Source organism: Eurosta solidaginis, chromosome 1 (genome assembly GCF_040869045.1).
Source record: "Eurosta solidaginis isolate ZX-2024a chromosome 1, ASM4086904v1, whole genome shotgun sequence".
Lineage (NCBI taxonomy): Eukaryota > Metazoa > Arthropoda > Insecta > Diptera > Tephritidae > Eurosta > Eurosta solidaginis.
In genome coordinates this window covers 129,727,151-129,741,419 of record NC_090319.1, presented here as the reverse complement: position 1 = coordinate 129,741,419, position 14,269 = coordinate 129,727,151, and the positions used below count along the sequence as shown (strand labels likewise).

The following is a 14,269-nucleotide window of genomic DNA, read 5'->3' as shown; positions in this document are numbered from 1 at the left end:
TTCTATACAACTTAATATGGTAACGATTTAAAAGACGGTGCACCACCTAATTTTTATCAAAAATTAGCAAACGTGGAATAAAAAAACGCGCCTCGAGCTCCGTTTTTAGAATCCGAAATATCCGAAAATATAAATTTTTATTTCTGTCAAAACATAATTTTGATAATTTTTAAATTAGGTGGTGCACCGTCTTGTAAAACCTTACCCTTAATATTATTTTGGGCGAAGGCCGCCAACGCAAAAAGGTGTTCTCTGCAACAAAATTTTTAATTTCCGTCATATGTCACAATTAAAATTAACTTAATATTATTTTGGGCGAAGGCCGCCAACGCAAAAAGATGATCTCTGCAACAAAATTTTTAATTTCCGTCACATGTCACAACTAAAAGCACAAGAATTTTTACTTTTTACACACCAGTTTAAGCGAGAGCTTGTAAGAGTTTTATTCATAATGTAATAATAATAATAATTCCATCATGGTTTTATTAGCATCTCAACAATCTTTTTTTTTTCGAGATTTGATTGCATGGAGGAGGACCTTCTTATCTTTGAAAGTCCCAGTTCCAGGTTATTGTGCAATGCATTAAATGATTAATTTCTGGATTAACTTTCCAAAGTATGTAAGTAATTTTGGCTCCACTAGTACACAATGGTAATACCAACTGGCCAGAACCATGTGTAGCAGCTTGCTATTTGTATTTCACTATCCGCTGTTATGGTTTCGCATCTATGGTGTAAGCAGTATGGAAGGCGGTCGGCATGATGTGGTGGTGCACAGTGGCTAGTCATTGTCGGCTGGGGCGGGTCCTTGCCAACCTTACTGTTCCTGCGCCATAATCAGAAAAAAAGTCATATCATGCCTATCAAAACTAAAAGCTGTCAAATTCGAAAAAACCGACAGAAGCGCAGAGACCGACTCAAAGCGCTTATAAATTCAAACTAAAACAACATCCGGTCGAACCGGATGTCACGGACAGACCGTTAAACATTCAAAAATTTAAATTCAAATTCAAAAAAAAAAACTAAACGCAAAAAAAATTACCGAACCGGACATGACCGGTTACCACTCTAAAATCAAGGTTCAAAAAAACTGCTGAAAAATAAAAGAAAACAAAAAGGAAAATGAACAAAGAGGGCCTAATATATATAGGGGGCGCCGCGGGTGGTGTTGCGACGCCCGGTGCTATGCCCACCCTCAAAAACCATGGCCACCGACGCACTTAAATTTCGGTGGCCCCTTACCTGTAAACCCTACCTAGTGCCTTCTAAATAATTATAGACGCCAGCATTCCCATTATTACAATATTTTATTTATAATTCATTAAAAAAAAAAACTGAAATATATATATGTACATATGAAGGTACTTATTTTCAATACGGGCAAATGAAGGTAGTCCGGACCCGTCTAAATAATATATTCGTTTTACATTTCAATTAGGGTTATGCAATATACAAATTTGCATGTCCAGTCACTAAAGCTAATTAAGCACCTATAGTTAATGCTTTTTTCATACCTACGCATGTGATATCAAATATTTAATTGTTATTCATTTTAAATTTAATAATTCAAAATTTACAAATTTGGTATGCCGTACATATTAGCGCTCGATAATCATGAACCTAGCGTGAAAGGTTCAGCGCTTATTGGCCGTCAGCGGCACTATTTCACACCCTTAAAAAGTGTTCTTCCTTACAATCTAATTATATTCGAACGAATACGCCCTAGGCGTAATATATGTGCATAGCATAAAAAAAAATACATTTCAGGCCTGAAAAAAAAAGATTGCAATTTGCATTCCGATGGATTAGAGTTGAGTTTTTTCGTTCGTTTCAGAGATTCGATTCCTTAGTTCTTTCTGATGAACGAACAAGTTATTCCTTTTGTTCATCGGTTCTCTTTTTTTTTCAAGCAAATATGTCCGCTGCTGCTTGCACCCGCAAAAAACAAAAACAAAAACAAAAAAAAAACCCCACCTAGTATAGGTGGGGGTGGGTATGCTGCAAGGCTTTGCGTATATATGTTTAAATGGGTTATGAGTAACAATGTTAGTATATGCAAATGGCTTTAATTAACTTCAAAAGAAAGTTACGAATTTCGGAAGATCCAGGAAATTTAAAGAGCATAGACGTGAATTGTAAATAAGATCCTCCCGAGTTTAAGAAACGTTATTAGTTTTCTTACAAAAGAGGTTTTCCATTATTAGTATATACATACACTGCTGCAGCAATGCCACCCACAAGGAATACCACGCATATTTGGTGCAAGTGGCCTCACAGACATTCGTGCCCAGAATTTCTGCATAGGCATATAGGAATTAACAATGCTCGCGAACGAGAAGGGAGAAAGGATAACCTAAGATGAAACGAACTAAAGGGAACAAATGAACCAAAAGAACAATTAGAATCTCGATCGAAGATCTAGCCTACTTGTTCAGTTGAGAAATCCGGTCAATTGAATAAGTTCAGAATGAAACGACCCAACTCTACTATAGATATAAAGTAATTCCCCCCCTTTTTACCACTCAGGTATATGCATATTTTTTAACGTCTTTTAAATTAGATTGTTTCATATTTCATAAATCTAACATAAATTAATTAATTTTAAAAGCCCCCTTTACAGCTTATGTAAATGCATAATTTTAAGCACATGTTAAATTAGATTATTTCATGAATCTAACCTAAACTGATTAAATTTAAAGGCCCTATTTACAGCTTATGTATGTACATATTTCTAAGCATATTTCAAATGGTAGTATGTCATGAATCTAGCATAAATTGATTAAATTTAAAAGCCCCGGTTACAGCTTATGTATAGGCGCATTTTCAAGTTGTATTAGGTCATGAATTTAACATAAATTGAGTAAATTTAAAAGCCGCGTTTACACTTATGTATATGCATATTTTTAAGCGTATTTTAGACTGGATTATTTCATATATCTAACCTAAACTGATTAAACTTAAAAGCTTCCTTACAGCTTATGTATATACATGACTGTAAGTATATATTTAAAGTGTATTATTTCACGAATCTAACCTAAACGGATTAGACTTAAAAGCACCCTTTACAACTCATGTATATGCACAATTGTAAGTGTATATTTAAGTGTGTTATTTCATAAATTGATTAAGTTTAAAGGTATAAAAAAAATTTGGTTCCCGAATACGGAACGAACTCACCGCTTGTTGCTGGTAAATTGGTACTATTCATTGCCGGTAAGTTATCACAGCTGGGTGGTTGCAGCAGGCCTATATACGGCGGCCTGGTGGATGTTTCGCGCTTGGTTGGCGCTGCCGATGGGATTGCGGTTGTGGTGGCCGGCGTTTGTTATGCCGGGATTAGGTCGGTGGCCTATATGATTCGGCGTGGTGGACACTACGCGCTCGGTTGGCGCTGCCGATGGGATTGCGGTTGTGGTGGCCGGCGTTTGTTATGCCGGGCTTAGGTCGGTGGGCCTATATGAAGCGGCCTGGTGGATGTTACGCGCTTGGTTGGCGCTGCCGATGGGGTTGTACGGTTGTGGTTGCGCGGTCAAAGTGGTCGTTGTGACCACTGGCGATGGTGGTTGGCGCAGTTGGTGGCGGTTGCGCTCGTAGTTGGGTGAAGGACTCGGTCTGCGATTCCTCGTTGCAGTCTTTTGGTTCTTCACCAATACTCTTTTGAATATGTGCACAGCACTGCGAGGGTGTTTTGCGATGAGTTGAATATAGTCGGGGATGTGCAGTTGATGTAAGCAATAGTGTTAATGAAGCAGTATATTATCTGAGCTTGACGCCCTTGCTGTTGAAGTTGGGTCCATAGATGTTATATGATCCTTTTGTATAATCGCAGGGCCGCCAACAAATTAGGCTCAAACAAATCACAAATCTTCCTCGTTTTTTTCCGGCCGGAAACACATGGCCATTTCTCTGCTAGTCGTGGTTTCTAAATTTTTCACACTTCTTTTCTCCTTCACGGCCGGAAACTCATGGCTTTTTTCGCTAGTGATCGCCGAATTTTTTTCTTTTCTTTGTTTCGATACTTTTGTATCGCAACTTTCGCCCCATCCCCAGTCACTAGGTGTGTTTGCACGAAAACGTTCCCAAGTGGACCGTAACCCTAGACCATAACAGCAGACCGTAAAACCGTGCTTTGTAAACTGGTATTTAAAACGGCACCACGCCATGTTATTTTCAATTTGGTGCTTTTTTTTCATGGCACCACACCAGGTTATGTTCAATTTGTCTTTAGTTGTTAATTATCCATTAAATTATGGTAATTATTTTTCATATTCACTCTAGTCATGTGTACATGACTGTACATTAAAATATTAGGATATTTTCTATCCCGTTATTTGTCCTCGGTGCATATAACGGCATATTTTTGTTATTTATTAAATTTGTATTTATGTCCAATTATGATATTTTTTCAAATCTTCAAAATCACAACAGTTTAAATTTTTGTTTATTTTTAATTTAAGTTGGTATTTTTGTCCAATTTCTTTTGTTTATATTTTTCCAATCTCCAAAATCACTTTATGGTTGTATGATTCAGTATTATATGTACATTTATGTAGAAGTCCCGTTTTTTGTTCCGTTGATCCACGGTGGCGTTATGTATAATCTTGTAATTTGTCTTATCCAAGAGTTATGGTCAAATTTGGTATATATGATCATTTAACTAGCCCAATTTTTTAGCTCACACCTTTAGTTTTTATATTGTTTTATTTTAGTACAGATGTACATCGTAATTGGTTTTATATTGTAGCCGGATTAAGTGAAATATGATTATATGCACATGACTGTACATTTATGTATTAAGTTAAATTGTATATGTTCCGTTTGTCCTCGGGGACATTACGTATTATGTATTCTATTTCTCACAACGGTATGTATGTATATACATAAAACGATATCTTTATGTATATTTATTTTACACATTTTTGTAAATTTATTTTTTTCTTTTAAACATTATAATAATGTTAGAAATTCATTTTTTTCGGTTATTGGCCCGATAGCACTTGTATGTTTTTGCAACTGAAATGGCGTATAAAACGAAGGTTTTATACATATATTTTAACACTTCCCGTGAGTGGTTTATTTATTATTTGTTGAAAATGTGGATTTTTTTAAATTATTTGACGCGAAACACGTTTTACTTACGCGTAACGCTGTAAAATTCCTTGCGGTCTGGATTTGTACTCAACCACATGTTATAAAGTCCAATTTTTCATATGGTTGAGCTGCAAGGAATTTCAGCGAACCGTTCACGCCGAGTTTGAAAACGCGAATGAGCATCTCAACAATTATATTTTTTCTTCGTTTCAATGTTTTCCGGAATAATTAATGAACTGTCGTTTCTATGACAGCATGAAACGTCGATGGGTTAGTGGAGAGCGAAAAAAGCTTTGAATGTGTGGGTGAACTACTTTGCCAAAATTGTTGGATTACGTCCCTTCAAAAAACGCGAGTACTCCATAAATAGTGTAAGGAATACTCCTTTGGGAGTATAGGAGTGTTCCAAAACTAATCTGTATTCATACAAAAAATGTGCTCCAATTAACATTGTGCTGTTCTAGGAGAGGAGTAGGTGATCCGAATCTCGCTTTGTTTGTGAGTATTCCATAGAGTACATACGTGAGAGTACTTTCCAAAGTACTTTCACTGTAGTACTCCATGGAGCACCCACAGAGGATCATATGCCAAAGTGCTAAGGAGAAATTGTGTTGTCGGAAAAATTAACGGAGTGAATTTAATTTTAAAGTAAATGAAGAGGGGTAATACAACTTTTATATTTTATACTACGAATATTCTTATGTTATTTAGCATTTGCGTGAGTAAAGAAACTAATATTTCTCTATACTATAGTATGTATACATAAAACCAGTGCGCTGTTGCATTTTATCAGAGTTGCCATAGTAAAATTTTATCATCACTTATTTGTATGCAATATTTTACTTTTGGCAACTCTGTTCGATCGTCATCGTGTTGTGATCACGGTCGTTAAAAAACGAGCAATGATCGGCTGATGGTGGTCTGCAAACGCATTGCAAAGGAGTATTGTTAGAGTACTCCAACATGAAAAAATGGAACACGTAATCCAACAATTTTTGCAGGGTATTCCATTTTCTTGCCTCGAGCTCATCAAAATTTAATAAATTGAAATAGATAAACTTCAAAAGATGCAAAACAGATGAGATGTATGATTTTTTTCACGCTACGAAGTTTATATTTAATATTAAAAGTGAAAATGTACCTGAATATCTAAGTAAAAACGTAGTATTAGTTAAGCGAACACATAACATTAACACAAGGAATAAACATAATTTAAAACTGCCTTTATTCAGAACTGAAACAGATCAGCAAAATATTTTTTATAAAGGTCTAAAAAGTTTCAATGAACTCCCTATGGATATAAAAAGTTGTAATGAAGTCGTAGCTTTTAAAGCAAAGCTTTACGAATATTGTAAAACCTTAGCAATAAGATAGTAAATTGGAATCTAATTTAATTTATAAATTAGGCTTTTTTGCCGTAATAAATAAATGAAATGAAATGAAATAGTGCGAATGGTATGGAATGGAAACATAAGACTTAGCATTTTTTGTATGTGTAAGAAAATGTTGCCAATGTGTTGGTTTCATTTTGAGTTTGCCATCTCCTTTTGACAATCCCATCGACCATGCAATGAAATAAATAGAATCAGCTGCTGAGCTGAGCCAACCATATAATTGAACCATGCCATAACGCTAACTCGATTACATTGATTTCCATAAGGTAGGTGTGATCAGCTGTTTTATCTGGTTATGACTTTATGGTTATAAGGCACCATTAATTCGCCCTATAAATCACCATTAAATGACCCTTAACGAAATCGTTATAGTTATCGATTCGCAAATAAAACGATTGCAAATGTGGTTAAAAAAGTTAATGAATTCCAGTTAGTATAGGGAATTTATTTATTTTTGGCATTCCTTTTGTGCTTTTTGCATTTTTTAGGTTTTGTTAAGCTGTGCTGCTTCCTACTATTAAAACTAATTTAAATGTCAACTTTGTCGAGTCGTTAAAACTAAGTTAGGGAATAGTACAATTGATACGGCAAGCGACAAAATCGTTAATTAAATCTTCGACAAATCGCATGGTTATAAGTTATTGAATTCGGTTGTAGTGCAGTTGAGGGGCCCCACCCTAAAGTTGGGCCAATATTTTCGAGTGAGGTATCAAAAGACGCGTATTAATCTCGAGAACAATAATCCGAAGACGGAAAATTTAATAATTTTATCTCTGTCCGGAGATATTTGCAGTCGAAGTTGGCGACTTTCATGTGGTTGTTGTTGTGTTGTACCCACAAAAAAAAAAATTGTGTATCACCGTGGCGGTAGCCACGGTTATACCACACACCGGGCCTTGGCATGGCGTAGCCCAGGCTTATTTTTTATAAGGGCGGCCGAAGGCCGCCAATGCAGAAAGGTGTTCTGCGCAAAAATACTATGGATCCCACCCCCGGTTTCGGAAGTACCCGCGGGTCTTTTTTCGGTTTTTCGTTAATATCTTTTGAACGGGTAAATAAAGTTAAATTCCGCTTTCGGATTCTTGATCTAGACGTGACTACGCGTCTTTTGATACCTCACTCAAAAAAAGGCCTAATTTTAGGGTGGGGCCCCTAAACTGCACAATTACCGTGAATTCCACTACAGCACACGAATTCCAGCATTCGCTTACGCTAAAGCTCCACCGCTAAAAATATCTAAAACAGTAACAATTGCGCAGAAAAGTATGGAAAATTTAGAAGCATATGAATACAAAGAATAACAGCCTAATTCAAATACTCTTACATGGGGGTGACCATATGGTACTAAAGGTTGCATACCTTTTGCGCACTTGGTACTGTTTTAGATAATTTTAGCGATTGAGTTTTAAAGTTAGTGAGGGCAGTTTACCACTGAGCCTTACTGGTGAACTATGGTGTAAAGTTTCCTATAGGGTTTATTACTTTTATCAAGTGGCATCATTCCTAAAATAGTTTCTTATGGCAGTATCAGTATTCAAAACTACCGTTTCCTTCGGTTATGCATCTGTGAAAAAAATCAAGCATTTAGAATTTTTGTTCTTGTTTGCTTGTATAATAAAAAAAGTTAATGCATTTAAGCTTAGATGTAAGTATGTATTTTGTTTCCATAAACGTAAAGGATAGTAAGAATAAGTTTTGCAGAGAAATAAGTTGGTTATTGCATGTTAATTTAAAATATTTCAAATGCAACGCTTTTACACTGATGGTTTAGTAACCTGCTAAAGTATGATGTCTTTGAATATGCAACAAAGTGGAGAAAGAGCTAGCCAATTGCTTAAATTTAATATGGAACATATTTCAGACGAATTGAGTGCATTAATAATGGTTGGCGAATTAGATAGTTTTGGAACCATTACGACTGTGTCAAAAAATATTAATACCAGTCAGACCATATCTTTTGAACCCTGTGCTGGTGCCCAATCAAAAAGTGTTATAAATACCGTTGCAGCCTACAGAACTGATGGACTATCAACTATGTCAATAGATGATACTGCAGTAGATAGTAAGGAAACGCGGCCTCTACAATTATACCTACAATATCATTGCCAACAACAGTTATATTCTCAGCAACCTCAACAGAACCTTCCATGTAACATCCATCAACGGGCAAGTTATAGCACAACTTATGATGTCAGACATTGCCCGTCCGTAGTAGCGGAATCTCAATTAAACCATAGATTTGGGGTCAAAATAAATAATTACCATACCTGTGCGAACCGCCAACTGAATCCGATGCGAAACTATGAACGATTAAACAACTGTATTGTTACTGCCAATGTTCCACTAAATCATTCGTTATCGCCCAAATTTGAATTTCACTTTTTACCCTGTCAGTCATCCAATGGACATCCCGATAAAAAATCTATGCCACTAATTTCCAGTGCTGCTCGTAGGGATCATGAATCCGAGCATTATAATGGAATTTGCAGACGCTACAGTGGATGTGTTGGAGGTAGTAGTTGGTGCAATGAACGACGCAAATTTATGAAGCAACAAACAGATAGTGCATATATTGATGAAATTGATTACGACAGAATAGTGATAGATATGTCTGCAATAGGTTTATCTATGGACAAGTAAGTTTTTCTTGAATATATTGGGCTGTGTGAAAAAATATAACAATTGCCTCTTTGAATTTTGAAGTATTGTTCGTTGTGTTTGCATTTGCTTATTTTTTTTCAGAGAGCCCATATCAGATTAAATAATTAATATTTAAATTTTAAATAGCAGAAACCTTAATCCAGTGTTGCGCTTGTTTGGGGTCTTCCATAAAGTGCACTATTTTTTGAATGATGTCTTTCCCGAAAGTTTTGTTATGCAGTGTAGAGTAGTTACATCAACAAAGTTCTCCATGCCATGTACAATGAATGTTCAATATCAAGTGAAACAGGTGACACGCAAGGGTGCAATATTCCTCCTCGAAATGCAACGTCTTTTAAATACAAATAGAATACATTGCTTAGAGTTGTATTTAGAATGTGAACAATCTTTGAATATGTTACGAACTTCATTAACACATTTCGAAATTTTCAAACGTGTTGAAATGGAACATAAACGTGGACAATTTGTTACAGAAGAGGCTCAAGGTAAGAATAAAAAATAATGTCATAGTAACGTTTAATTCACAAGAAATAAAATAATATAATAGAATGTTTAATGTAGTCATATTAAGTCCCGGGATGCTCGGGGCTAGTACCTTAATTGTGCTTTTTACCGGACGTTCCGAACGTATTCAAGGGGTTGTGTAGCGCAACATATAGCTTCTCCAACCCAATTGTCAACCTCACCTTCGAGCGGCGAATCCCGTTTAACTAACAGACGAGGCTCTGGTGACCCCAAGCTCCTCATGGAACTTGGGGGTGGGGAGGGAGGGATGGCCTGAAGGTTCAATGTGGCCATATAAATCGTTCCCGAGATGGTCGGGCCAGCACCTTAATGCTGCTGTGTTACCGGAGCGTATCGGATCTGTATCCGACAAAGGACCATCACATCGATAACGCTCCCCAAAGCCTTCGGGGAGTAACCTAATCGCTACAACAACAACATAACACTCTCCCAAACCTTCGGGAGTGTGATGTATATTGGAACGATTTTCCGCCATCCCGCCGTTTGCCTACTTCGCTTTCTCCAAAATATTGACCAAAATATAAAATCTTTTGTTTGTTTTGGTAGAAGATCTTTATCCCCTCAGATGCTATAACCAATAGAAGATATTATAATTCAACTTTATATTCTCATTTTTTGCAAGTTAGGAAATGTCTAATATATCACCCGTTATCTTCCTTATCCGAGAAGAATTTGATTTAGGAAATTTCTTTGATATAAAATATTGTACCAAATTTAAGAAATGTTATAGTTCAATACAAATACAAATACTTAACAATCAAGTTACTCGCGTACAGTACACTCGGAAAGTATGAGAACAAGATGAAAAAGTTGTTTATCGTATCCTTTATTAAAATATTATTTACATATTCGAAGTAGTTTTATACATTCAACTTTGTTCTATAATCCGAAAACATTTTTAAACTGTTCGCCAGATATATCAATCATGAGCGCAGGACTCGTAAACTGCGTCAAATGGCAGCCGACGGTAACATTGGCATCCGACCACCTGCCAATACTTATCTCGCTCGAGCGTACCGCCGACTTCATCGTCTCTGATAAACGCACTTTCATAAACTTAAAAAAGGGAACGTGGGAAGAATATAAATCCTTTACAGACAGCCGTTTCGCTGCCCTCCCTATCCCGACTAATGCTCGTCAAGAGGAACGTGCTTTCCGCAAGGTCACTGAGTCCGCCGAGGCTCGCTTTATTCCCGCCCTAAGAATTCCCGAAATTTGGCCTCACTTTCCGGCGGAGGCCGCAAATTTAGCGAAAGAACGTAACCTTATAAGACAGCTCGATCCCGGCGACCCCCATATAAGGGACATAAACCAACACATCAGATTGCTTGTGGATGAACACAAGCGGGCGAAATGGGAGGAGCATCTAAGAAGCTGTAACCTCTCTGCCGGTGGGGGTAAGCTTTGGTCCACTGTAAAGTCCCTATCGAATCCGTCCAAGCACAACGACAAAATTTCCATCGCCTTTGGCGATAATATGCTGTCGGTTGCGAAAAAATGCGCGAGCCGATATGTATAATGCATTCTACGGTTAACAAAGCTAGACGGAGGGCCAACAGATACGCGCGCAAACATAAATTCAGCGCGTCCCCAATTACCATCACGGCCAAAGAGGTTGAGCATACCATTGGTCAAGCTAAACCATCTAAAGTGGTGGGCCTGACGGCATTGCCATGCCGATGCTTAAAAGCCTAGGAAATAAGGGTTTTAAATATTTAGCACATGTCTTCAACCTGTCTCTTTCCACCTTTGTCAATCCCGAAAAATGGAAAATGGCCAAGGTGGCCCCACTTCTAAAGCCTGGGAAACCAGCTAACGTAGAAGAGTCATATCGCCCGATATCTCTCCTATCGCCAGTAGCTAAGACGCTTGAAGCTATTTTACTGCCCCTTTTCAAGGCAAATTTGCCACTAGCCTCTCATCAGCATGGCTTAAGAAAACTACACAGCACTACCACCACGCTAAATGCCATTAGCACTCAGAAAAATTTCGGTTTAAATCAAACCCCCACCATAGAACAGTACTCGTTGCGCTTGACCCTATCAAAAGCTTTTGATACGGTCAACCATGGCAGGTTACTGCAAGACCTGGGGTCTATCCCTCTCCCATGTCTTAGAAGGTGGACCGCAAATTATCTCGGTGGTCGGCAGGCATCGTTGTAATTTAGAAATGAAACGTCAAAACCAAGGAGAATTAAACAAGGGGAGCTACAGGGTAGTGTCCTATCCCCACTTTTGTTTAAATTCCACATATCAAAGCTACCTTCGCCACTAGAAGGAGTTACTATCGTTTCCTACGCCGATGACTGCTCAATAATGGCCCCAGGCCCAGGCCCACGGATCCATGAGCTATGTAACAAAATAAACGGCTACCTCCCTGATCTATCCAGTTTCTTCACCTCGCGAAACCTGACATCATCACCAACTAAATCATCGGCGACCTTATTTACAATATGGACGTCCCAAATGTCGACCATTTTGAACGTCCACGTCAATGGCACCACGCTACCGACCGTCCTGCACCCTAAAATCTTGGGTGTGACGTTCGATCAGGATCTACATTTTGGAGAGCATGCAGCCCCAATTGTACCGAAAATCCAGCGCCGTAATAAAATCCTCAAATCTCTTGCTGGCAGTACTTGGGGAAAAGATAAAGAAAAGCTCATTACCACTTACAAAGCAATTGGCCAGCCGATTGCATGCTACGCGTCCCCGATATGGTCGCCAAGCCTAAAGATTACCCACTGGAAGAAGCTACAGGCTTGCCAAAATACTGCCATCAGAACCGCCACGGGTTGTCTCCTTATGTCCCCAGAACACCATCTACATAATGAGGCGAGAATACTCCCAATAAGGGAAAGAAATGAAATGCTAACCAAACAGTTTCTGTTGAATACCCAGAAACCTGGACATCCCAACAGATATCTGATTGATGAGCCAACACCTGCGCTTCCCAAGGCAGTCGGTTCTATGTACCGGAGCGACTCGGGATTTTTCCCGACCAAGGACTGTCATTTCAGTGTGATCCCATTTAATTTGTTGCGTCCCTCGCACAAATTGTCATCTCCCAGCAGCTCCTTGCAGCAGGACTGCTCCATATTCTCTTACTCCGGGAAGGCATCGAATCCAATCCGGGTCCGTCTCCTGACCCCGGTCCTGAGAAATGGTTTTGCTGCATCTGCCGGAAAAGAATCTGTTTAGGATGGTCATACTCTGTTCAGTGTGTCTCGTGCAAGGGATGGTTGCATCGGACAGGTTGTTCTGGGCTTGATCCCAAAACCCGACGTCCACGTAACTTTTATAAATATTTTATGGCTCCTTGCTGTTCTTGCCCAAGGGCGTCCCGTAGTCTACGCCTAAGCGCCCCCACTACCTTCCAGCAGCCCCGCTGCTCAGCAAGCCACAACAAGTACCCGCTGCTGCTCGCGCCCCACGGCGCCAACAACTCAAACAGCTGCTACCACTCATAACTACTACCTTCGTAGTAGAGTCGGTAGCAATGCTGAACATCAGCCCCTGCCCCCGTCTTCTCCCCACCCCCCTCTTTTCTGGCAGCAATCGTGTAGGTCAGGGAAACAGACTCTTAGTCCCTACCTCCGTTTGCACCGTTTGCCAGCACAGAATACATAGGTTTGCGACATCCGCCCAATGCAGCTCCTGCCTTGGGTGGTGCCACTTTCCTAGATGTTCTGGTCTCCGCGACGGCAACCCCCCGACGGGTTTCATCGCGCCAGGTTGCCAGGTCGCAAACCCTAATCATCCGGGTACCCCAACGCTTGGCCAAGCACGCCCAGTCCCAGGGCCACAAAGCAATTGCGTCCTGGCCTTCCACAACCCAGGCGTAGTCACCCGTGACTTACCCCCAGAGTCGCGGCGTCTCCCCTTATGCACTTCAGAATTCTGCAGTTAAACTTTAATGGACTAACTGGGAAGATTACGGAGATAGTCGATTTCATGAAGCGGCACAACATCCGCATTGCTGCGATTCAAGAGACTAAACTCACAGCAAGATCTGCATTGCAGACCTGCTCTAAATATAATGCCCACAGGAAAGACCGCGAGAGCGGAAATGGAGGCGGCCTCGCGTTTATCATACACCACTCTGGGCAATATTATATATTTGATCCTGGCATCGACCGCAGGAACAATGTCTTAGAACGTCAAGGCCTATCTGTCCGGTCAGGCGATGCAAACCTAGAACTCATCAACATCTACATCCCTCCTGCCACCTGTTGCCCCAGTGGATACCGTCCTAATATCAGAGCCTTACTCACTGGCAACAATCGCATTATCTTAGGCGATTTCAATGCCCATCACGATCTATGGCATTCAAACTTGCGGGCGGACAGTAGGGATGAGATGGCGGATCAAATAGAAGAAACGACGTTCTGCACAATAAACGGAGACGCCCCCACAGGTATGGTAGGAAGCTGTCACAGTTCGCCAGATATCTCAATCGTGAGCGCAGAACTCGTAAATTGCGTCAACTGGCAGCCGATGGTAACATTGGCATCCGACCACCTACCCATACTTATATCGCTCGAGCGTACCGCCGACTTCATCGTCACCGAAAAACGCCCTTTCATAAACTTCAAAAAA

General features: G+C 39.5%; 1 protein-coding gene across 6 annotated transcripts in view; it reads left to right on the top strand.

Moving 5' to 3' along the window:
• The first annotated feature begins 8,016 nt into the window (after positions 1-8,016).
• Positions 8,017-14,269, top strand: part of bam (bag of marbles) — a 115,109-nt gene continuing 108,856 nt past the window's right edge. For 2 of the 6 annotated variants that reach the window (XM_067759829.1, XM_067759824.1), the window contains exons 1-3: positions 8,027-8,130; positions 8,187-9,121; positions 9,273-9,631. In XM_067759829.1, the coding sequence (XP_067615930.1) occupies positions 8,271-9,121; positions 9,273-9,631 (1,210 nt within the window). In that variant the 5' untranslated portion in view covers positions 8,027-8,130; positions 8,187-8,270. The other 4 variants (XM_067759827.1, XM_067759828.1, XM_067759826.1 and 1 more) reach the window with 4 other exon arrangements.